The sequence below is a fragment of the Solanum stenotomum genome, chromosome 1, assembly GCF_019186545.1.
Source record: "Solanum stenotomum isolate F172 chromosome 1, ASM1918654v1, whole genome shotgun sequence".
In the NCBI taxonomy this organism is placed as follows: domain Eukaryota; kingdom Viridiplantae; phylum Streptophyta; class Magnoliopsida; order Solanales; family Solanaceae; genus Solanum; species Solanum stenotomum.
In genome coordinates this window covers 72502375-72512734 of record NC_064282.1, presented here as the reverse complement: position 1 = coordinate 72512734, position 10360 = coordinate 72502375, and the positions used below count along the sequence as shown (strand labels likewise).

The 10360-nt window shown below is 43.0% G+C and overlaps 1 protein-coding gene across 1 annotated transcript; it reads left to right on the top strand.

Annotated features, from left to right (window-relative positions):
* Positions 1-2387: 2387 nt before the first annotated feature.
* LOC125856404 (uncharacterized) lies at positions 2388-4562 on the top strand. The gene has a single exon (XM_049535937.1). The coding sequence runs from the start codon at positions 2388-2390 to the stop codon at positions 4560-4562; it is 2175 nt and encodes a 724-aa protein (XP_049391894.1).
* The last annotated feature ends 5798 nt before the right edge of the window (positions 4563-10360 follow it).

The window sequence follows — 10360 nt, the reverse complement described above, 5'->3', positions numbered from 1 at the left end:
ATAACGAACAAGTCCAATTACTGGTTGAACACTTTGTTCATCAAGTCCATGAAATCTCCAGGAGCATTGGTTAGTCCAAATGACATAACAACAAATTCATAATGACCATACCGAGTTCGAAAGGTTGTCTTCGGAATGTCACTATCTCTAACTTTAAGCTGATGATAACCCAATCTGAGGTCTATCTTTGAGAAATGACTAGCACCCTGAAGTTGGTAAAAAAAAGTCATCAATCTTAGGGATAGGATACTATTCTGGATGTTGACCTTGTTCAACTACCTATAGTCAATGCACATTCTCAGAGAAATATCTTTCTTCTTTACGAACAACACTAGTGCACCCCATGGTGAAATACTAGGTCTGATGAAGCCCTTAACTAGAAGGTCTTTCAATTCCTCCTTCAATTCTTTAAGCTCGGCAGGAGCCATTCTATAAGGAGGAATAGATATAGGCTGGGTATCTGGAAGGAGATCAATTTCAAAGTTGATTTCCCTATCAGGAGGAACTTCGGGAAGATCTTCTGGAAATACTTCTGGGAACTCATTAACCACAGGAACTGACTCAAGAGTTGAGGTTTCGGAGCTTGAATCCTTAACCCGAACTAGATGATAGAGATAACCCTTAGAGATCATCTTTCTGGATTTAAGGTAAGAAATTAATCGACCAATAGGCGCTAAGCTACTACCCTTCCATTCTAAGATTAGTTCATCTGGAAACTGAAAACGAACAATCCTAGTTCTACAATTGACTATGGCATAACAAAAATGTAACCAATCCATGCCTAGCATGACATCGAAGTCTACCATTTTTAACTCTACAAGGTCTACTAAGGTGACTTTTAGAGAGACTGTGACAGGGAAATTTATGTATACCCGTCTAGCTATAATTGGGTCACCGACTAGAGTAGAGACTGAGAGAGGTTCTAAGAGAGTTACTACACTAACATCAAACTTAACTGCTATATAAGGATTTACAAAGGAAAGAGTAGCCTCTGGATCTAACAAAGCATAAACATTGAGATCAAAGACTCGTAATGTACCAGTGACTACATCAAGAGAATCTTCCTGATCCTGGTGAGCCTAAAGAGCATAGAGCATGTTCTGGCGCTGTCCGTCAGCTGTACCAGAAGAGTTACCCTGTTGGTGGTGCTGAAGTTGTAGATTGGCTAGATTAGCATTGTCTCTTTGACCCTATTTAGAAGGACAATCCCTCAACATGTGACCAGACTGACCACACCCAAAGCATCTTTCCTTTCCTGCAAGGCACTTGCCCAGATGGTTCTTACCACACTTAGGGCAAGCTGGGTAGGTTTTGGTTCCTGAAACACTTCCCTAAGACTTAGAGCCTGATGCCCTACCTTTCTGATCTTGTCTGAACTTGGAGGATGAAACACTAGCTGTTGAAGTGCTGGAGTTGAAAATTTATGCTGACCCTGTGAGCGATTTCCACCACCCAATTTCTGCTGAGAGTAGTCATACTTTCTGGTCCTAGCCTTTTTGTTCTCCTTAGCCTATTCTCTAAGCTTATCACCTTCAACCTGCTGAGCACGAGTCATGAACCTAGAGATGCTCATATTTTCTAGCAACATAGAATTTCTACACTCTCTCTTCAATAATTCTAACACTCCATATAGAAACTTATTCATCTGAGCCCTGGAATCAGCAACCATGTGAGGAGCATACCTGGAGAGTTGGGTAAACTTGAGCCCATACTCTTGGACTGTCATGCTTCCTTGCCTTAAGTTCATAAATTCCTGAGCTTTTGCCTCCCTTATGTCACGTCCCGCCATATCACAGTTAAATTTGGCGTCCGAATAGGGGCGGAAGGGTCTAGAGTTGTGGAGAGGTTTCCGGAAGACTCTAGAACCCTTTAGATTATTCAAGAAGGCTAGAGAATTTCCTAGAATTCTCTAGAATAACTTAGAAGGCAATGGAAGGTCCTAGATAGTTTCCAAGAAAGAATTCTCTAGAATGTGTAGAGAATTCTAGAAGATGGACTAGATATTTTCTTGGAAAGCTTTAGAATTTTCTAAAATTAGTAGAAGATTCTAGGGAGGGACCAAAGTGTAAATAAGTTTAGGGACTTCTCATGTAAATATTAATTGCACTTTAGTCCTTGGAGAGTAGTATAAATGGAGGTGCCCCTCATTTGCAAAGGCACCAAGAAAGTTGTAAAGCAATCTTCCAAAAGCAATACAAAAGCCTTCTTCCAAAATTCTCTAAGTCTTTCCTTAAGCATTCTCTTAGCGATCTAAGTTTCAAAGGGCTTACTTGAGCTTACAAGATCGTGAAAGATTCGTGAGTAAGTTGTCAAGTGCCGCACGGAGCATTAGTGAGACTCTAAGTCCGTGACAAAGTGGTATCAGAGCGAGGTTCCATACTAAGGGAATGGCAACCGAAGGGGAGATAAACGCTGCTAGCACTACCAACATCCGTCCGGATGGTGGAAAGAAGTCCCGAAAGGGTAAAAAGCACCAAAAGAGTTCTGAAGAAATGCTGCCGGATCCCACACCTAGCGAGGCACTAACATCTCATCCACCCTCGACCACCGAGGCAAGTGACGATGAACTTGGCGAGGAAGCCATCGACGTCACCGCTGGCGAAGAGTGGGTCTCAAGGGTTGAAGTGGCAAGGCAGGCCGTGGAGATATTAGGCCGACGCATGAATATGGCCGACGGCAAATTCAAAACTCTTGAAGACTTCACCCTTGAGGAGACAGAAAACATCCGCAAGGAGTTGGAGGGACGTCAGCGGGCCGAGTTTGAGATGAAGGAGGCTATCACTTCCCTGGAGTGTCGGCTCATGGAGGCGTTGAGCACGATTGAGACCATGAAGGCCGAGATGAAAGCACTCAAGGAAGGTGTGGCAGTTGGAGGATCATCGTCGCTTGATCGAGACAGGGAGGCCAGGGTCGAGGCTCCCAAGCCACCTATGTTCAAAGGCGTCCGTGACGCGCAAGAGGTGGAGAATTTTCTTTGGCATTTGGAGAATTACTTCAAGTGCAACGGGCTGAAGAGCGACGAGAGTAAGATCAACACCGCAGTGTTGTATCTTTCGGAAATGGCCATGCTATGGTGGAGGCGCAAGGAGGCCGAGATAGGGAAGGGGACGTGCACCATCAACACCTGGGAGCAATTCCGGGAGGAGTTCAAGAAAGCCTTCTTCCCTAACAACGTCATCTATGAGGCGAAACGCAAGTTTAGGGAGCTGAAGCAAACGGGTAGCATCCGCGCATATGTGCAGGAGTTCACTACCCTCACACTTCAAATTCCTAACCTCACGGATGATGATATGTTGTTCCACTTCATGGATGGGCTACAAAATTGGGCCAGGACGGAGTTGGAACGTCGGCAAGTCAGGACCATAGATGAAGCCATCACGCAGGCCGAAGCTTTGACAGACTTCAGGCAGGAGAAGCCCGACAGAGCCAGAGGAGAAGAGATGAGAGGTAGTCATGACCATGGTGGGGGAGACCGTGGCAAAGGCGAGGAGCAGCGGCCACATCCCAAGAATCATGATACCTACAAGTCCGATGGCAAGAAGTCTGGACGTCATGGCAACACGGAGAGGAAGATAGAGGTTGCCAACAAAGGTGGCTGCTACATATGCGGCGGGCCGCATGGTTATGCAAGGTGCCCTGAACTGAAGAGCCTTGGTGCCATCCTGCGAGAGCGGAAGGAGAAAGACGCCCAGGAGCAAGGACAAGGCGAAGGGACGACGCAGTTGGGCTTGATAGGACTATGCGGAGCCATCACGAAGCAGCCAGAGAAGCCAAGAGGATACGGCGCGCAGTATGTCGACCTTAAGATCAATGGAAAACCCGCTTGTGCTTTGGTCGACACGGGTGCAGAGGTCAATCTCATGACCAAAAAGGCAGCAACGAGGTTGGGGCTGAGTTACAGTTCAAGCAACGCCCAACTCAGGACGGTCAATGCACCCCCGACTCCTGTGAACGGAGTCGCGCATGGAGTGAGCATCACGCTAGGCGAGTGGCAAGGTAAGGCCAACTTCACTGTCGCTCCTTTAGATCTTTTTGACATAATTCTTGGGCAGGAGTTCTTCCAGCAGTGCCACGCAGTGATCGACCCTTACCTCCAGCGACTTCTAGTCATGGAGCAAGGAGGATCATGTATGGTGCCCATGGTCAAGGTGCCGAAGACGGAAGGACAAGTCCGCCTAACGGCCATGCAGCTCGAGAAAAACCCTAAGAAGAAGGAGTCGACGCATACGACCACCATTGTGAGTTCGAAAGACAATGGTGCAAAAGGGTCCCTGCCGCCACACTCGAAGAAGGTTCCAAGAGGGAACAATGTTGTGATGCCAAAGAAGCTGCCGAGGCGTGCACATCCTAAGAAGCAGATGAGCCAGAAGACCGAGCTAGAAACGATATGGAAGATGTTGAAGGCGTTGCGTAAGGGCCTTAATCGAGTCAATGGACTATTGGTCGCGCACACACAAGGCTCGGATGACGATGTAGCGGCAATGCGACGCGGTTGTCGCATCAATAGGTGGGGGAGAGTGTCACGTCCCGCCACATCACAGTTAAATTTGGCGTCCGAATAGGGGCGGAAGGGTCTAGAGTTGTGGAGAGGTTTCCGGAAGACTCTAGAACCCTTTAGATTATTCAAGAAGGCTAGAGAATTTCCTAGAATTCTCTAGAATAACTTAGAAAGCAATGGAAGGTCCTAGATAGCTTCCAAGAAAGAATTCTCTAGAATGTGTAGAGAATTCTAGAAGAGGGACTAGATATTTTCTTGGAAAGCTTTAGAATTTCCTAGAATTAGTAGAAGATTCTAGGGAGGGACCAAAGTGTAAATAAGTTTAGGGACTTAGAAAGTAATTTAAAATTGTACTTTAGTCCCTATGAGTTAGTATAAATAGGTGGAGCCATTCATTTGCAAGGCATCCAACCAAGAAAGCAAGCAACCAAGCAAGTTGTAAGCATTCTCCAAGCAATATAAAAGCCTTCTTCCAAAATTCTCTAAGTCTTTCCTTAAGCATTCTCTTAGCGATCTAGTCTTAAAGGGCTTACTTGAGCTTACAAGATCGTGAAAGATTCGTGAGTAAGTTGTCAAGTGCCGCACGGAGCTTTAGTAAGACTCTAAGTCCATGACACTTAGCTCTCTTGGGAAAAACCTGTCCATAAAGGTCTCATTAAAGCAATCTCAAGTGATAGGAGTTGCATCTGTACCCCTGTTCTCGTTCCACTGAGTATACCAGATATGAGCTACATTCTTAAGTTGGTAAGATGCTAACTCAACCCGATCATTCACAGTTACCTGCATCACTTCAAAGATCTTGTTGACCTTATCAATGAAGTTTTGGGGATCCTCACCAATCTGTGATCCTAAGAACTATGGCGGATTCATCCTAACAATATCCCACCTCTGGTTGTAGCCGACCCAATATTAGCATTTGCCAGAGCCCACTAATTGTTCTGGTTGGCAACGCTCTGAGCCAACATCTGAATGGCATTCCAAAATTTTGCATTCGAAACTTCTTGATCTGGGACTGGAGGAGCTGTGTTTCCGTTCCAGGCATTTGCATTCCTGGTGTTAGCTCTTTGAGGAGGCATGATAACTGAAACGTAGAACGTCAAGTTAGAATGGAATTAGATCATACCTTAGGTACGATAAGAGTAACAAGAAAATAGAGATTTTTCCTAAAACACTTTGTAGCCTCCCTCTCATTAAATGTGGTGTACTTCACACCCATGAAAAGGACTCTACTTAGTGCAGCTTTTCAGACATCCGAAGTTCTTAAGCCTAGTGTTCTAATACCAAGTTTTTCACGCCCTGAGCTACCCCCGAGACGCGGACACGGGACCTAGGATCACAAGTGACCCCAAGCTAACCCAGCTGGCATAATCATGAGCATACTAAAGATAAACTGAGAAATAAAATTGTTGCGGTAGTTAATAATAAGTAAATCTGAAATGATGGGGAATACCCATTTACTAAAACTAAATATCAAATCTGAGAGTTTAATACAAAAGAAAAATCAAACTCAAATACTAAGTTAAATCTAACTATGTCTAAAAATAACATCTAACTGACTAAAAGTGCTGGGACATGCCATAACTAAGTCTAGAAAAACTGAAACTAAAAGACTGAAATAATGAAAAGATAACATGACTTTTGTCCTTGAAGAATGAGGACTCACCACTGATACTGCTGAATTGGAGATCAGGAACTGATCTAAGCGTGATTTGGATGCTGAAAATCTGAACCTACATCACAAGAAGATGTACCGTAGAGTATGCGTCAGTACTTGAAAGGTACTGAGCATGTATGATAGAGTAAAGCTGAAATAAACATATAACTGAACAAGCAATAAAGCAAGAGCATAATATGAACTTGATATTGATACTGAATACTGAGCTAACTGAATGCAATGACCAATTTATAACATGCTGAGACTGAAATATTGAATATACTGGTAAATGGTCAATGCAATAGAATCTGATTGAACTGTGGGAGCTACTAATAACCGATAATAAAACCACATGAGCTAAATGTGGAATCCGATGTATACACCCAATCGAGAGAACTCAATATACCCGGCCAAAGGTATAGAGGCGTGCTGGCGTGATCACTAAAATGATGCCCACAGAGGGGACTTACGACCTACGTGGCTCGTAGTTCTAGGACTATTTCGGTACGCTGAACACTAGTCCAACTCGGTATTATGCTAATCCCAATAGATTAAGTTATTTACACATTAAGATTGGATTTCTGTATTATACTGGATAGCTCAAACTGACATGCAAACTGAGAATGCAGAATAATATACTGATATGACACATTCAAAAACTGAGGCATGTATATTTGTAATAACTGAAATATCTGACCTTGCATGTGTTATTCAAGAACTAAAGAAATACATAGCTAGGGTTCTAAAATTCATGCAATAAATGAAGTGATAACATGATAACCTGATTTGGAACATGTAACAAACTAATTATTGATAATCTGCTGAAGTTCCAAGAACCCTAGGTCTAGTCATGATAAGGGAATCATGAATCTAACTTAATTCTAGGGACCTAATAGGCGAAAGGAACCCACTAGTTAAATCCCACATACCTAGTGACGAATTCCACGAAAAAATCTTCCAATTTCGGGGCTGGAACTGATGGAATCTTGTTGCGTTCTTGAACTACGGTTCTTGACCTTTTTTCTCCTCTCAAGCTCTAATTTTCTAAGTTTTGATTAATGACTTTGACTAAGGTAAGTTCTAGTTATGTTTCTAGGCTTAAACTCACTAAAACCTCATAATTTAGGGTCTAAACGACGTAGTTTAGGGGTCCAATGCATAGGGAAAAGACCAAAATGACCCTAACTTAAAAACAGGTTCGTTGGTTGGTCCCGTCAACTTTTAAGTCATAATTTAGGGTCTAAACGACGTAGTTTAGGGGTCCAATGCATAGGGAAAATACCAAAATGACCCTGACTTAAAAGTTGACGGGACCAACCAAAGAACCTGGTCCACGAACCGTGGTCCATCGTACGATCTGTCCTGGTCAGCTGTTGTTGGTCCATGAACCGTGGTTCAACGTAGGATCTGTAGGTCCTGGCCATGGGTCAGGGGTTTTTTTTCTACGGACCACGTTCCACGGCCGTGGTCCCATCTATGGTCGAGGTTTTCTGGGGTTTCTTTCTGTGGACCACGGACCATGGTCCCACCTACAGATAAGGTTTTATGAGGTTTATTTATGTGGACCACGTTCCACGGACTATGATCCCACTTACGGTTGAGGCTTTCTCGGGGTTTTCTGTGGACCACGGACCGTGGTCCAACCTACGATCCGTAGGTGGCACCTGCACTTCTAGAAATATGCATTTTGGTCTATCTACGGTACGGGGTGTTACAGACGAGATGAGAAATCAAGTTAAGTGTTTGAGAGTAAGATAGTTATGAGTCCCAAAAAGTATGGGAAATATCTTTTCAGAAGTCTTTTAGGAGTGAAGTGATGTTAAAATTAGAAGGCTAATGATCCATGTGCAACAAGTTGAGGAGGACAGGCTGAAGGATAGAGAAGAGTTTTAGAATAAGAGGGCAAAGACATCAGGGAATGAGTCCGCGCAGCAAAAGAGTAATGTGAACCGGTCGTGTTTCCAACATAAGCAAAAGGGACCTGCTCCATCACCTGCTAGTGCACCTGCACAAAGGAACAAATGTGAGTACAATAGTCAGAATTCTCATAACTTCAAAGCTAGACCTGTGCATTCGCAAAGTAGTAAGGGACAAGGGGGTACTAAGACTCCTACATATGCTAAGTGTGGTAGGAGCCACTCCAGAGTGTGTCGTGATGGCTCCACTAGTTTCTTCAAGTGTGGACAGAATGATTATTTTATGAGAGAGTGTCCTGAGAATAAACAAGGTAATGGTAATGGGGGCAATAGAGCCCAGTCATCTTTACTTTCCCTACCAGACAGAGTTATATCTGGAGGAGATACTACAGGGGCAAGGAGAGGACCAAACCATCTTTATGGAATCGCTAGTCGCCGAGAGCAAGAGGATTCGCCAGATATTGTCACTAGTATGATCCAAGTCTTCAATTTTGATGTTTTTCATGAGCAACTTCTTGAGCCCTTGAGTGTTTCTACACCTGATGGTGAGTCTATTCTAGCAGAAAGAGTCTATCGTGATTGTTCATTTCCCGTCAATCACAAGAGTACCATGGCTGATTTAGTTGAGTTAGACATGGTAGATTTTGATGTCATTCTAGGTATGGACTGGCTTCATGCTTGTTATGCATCAATAGATTGTATAACTCAAGTAGTCAAGTTCCAGTTTCTAGTGAACCAGTTATAGAGTTGAAGAGCAGTTCAGCAGTGCGTAAGGGTCATTTTATTTCGTAACTTAAGGCGAGAACGTTAGTTTCCAAGGGGTGTGTTTGTCACTTAGTTCGAGTTAATGACTCTAGTGTTTGTCACTTAGTTCGAGTTAATGACTCTAGTGTTGAGATACCTCATATTCAGTTAGTATCAGTAGTAAGAGAGTTTCCAAAAGTTTTTCCAGATGATCTACCCGTAGTCCCTCTTGAGAGAGATAGACTTCGGTATAGATGTTTTTCCAGATACTCGTCCGATCTCTATTCCACCATATAGCATGGCACCAGTAGAGTTGAAAAAGCAGTTGAAAGTAAGGGAATGTGATATTCCTAAGACATCATTCAGGACCCGTTATGGTCATTATGAGTTTTTGGTCATGTCCTTTGGTTTGACCAATGCGCCGGCAACATTCATGGACCTTATGAATAGAGTTTTCAAACCTTATTTAGATATGTTTGTTATCGTCTTCATTGATGAAATACTAATCTATTCAAGGAATGAAGAAGATCATGCTAGTCATCTCAGAATAGTTCTCCAGACTTTAAAAGATAGAGAGTTGTATGCCAAGTTCTCTAAGTGTGAGTTTTGGCTTGAGTTTGTGCCATTCTTAGGCCACATTGTTTCTGGATAGGGAATTAAAGTTGATACTCAGAAGATAGAGGCAGTGCAGAAATGGCCTAGATCCACATCTCCAATTGATATTAGGAGTTTTTTGGGGTTGCCTAGATATTATATAAGGTTTATCGAGGCATTTTTATCTATTTCATCTCATTTGACCAAGTTGACTCAGAAAACAGTGAAGTTTCAATGGTCTGAAGCTTGTGAGAAAAGCTTTCAGGAATTGAAAAAGATGTTGACTACTGCCTCAATATTGACCTTACCAGAAGGCACACAAGGCTTTGTTGTTTATTGTGATGCGTCTAGAGTTGGTTTGGGTTGTGTGTTAATGCATAATGGCAAGGTTATAGCTTATGCCTCCAGACAGTTGAAAGATCATGAGAAGAATTACCCAACCTATGACTTAGAGTTCGCTTCCGTAGTATTTGCTTTGAAAATATGGCGACATTATCTCTATGGTGTCCATGTGGATGTGTTCACCGATCACAAGAGTCTTTAGTATGTATTTAGTCAGAAAGAGCTTAATCTAAGACAGGGGAGGTGGTTAGAATTACTCAAAGATTATGACATGAGTATTATTTATCACCCAGGTAAGGCTAATGTTGTTGATGATGCCTTGAGTAGATTATCTATAGGTAGTACTACCCATTTTGAGGAAGATAAGAAAGAGTTAGCAAAAGAGGTGAATAGACTTGCACGAATAGGAGTTCGACTAATGGATTCCAAAGAAAGAGGAGTAGTGGTGATGAATGGTGTTGAATCTTCATTAGTGTCAGAAGTAAAAGAGAAGCAAGACCAAGACCCTTTATTGCTTGAATTAAAGGCAAGTGTTCATAAGCAACATGTGATGGCTTTTGAACAACGGGGAGATAGTGTTTTGAGGTATCAAGGTGGATTGTCTGATTGATT

What these genes read in the sequence shown, in the direction of transcription:
- LOC125856404 (XM_049535937.1), top strand. Translation starts at nt 2,388, where the DNA reads ATGGCAACCGAAGGGGAGATAAACGCTGCTAGCACTACCAACATCCGT.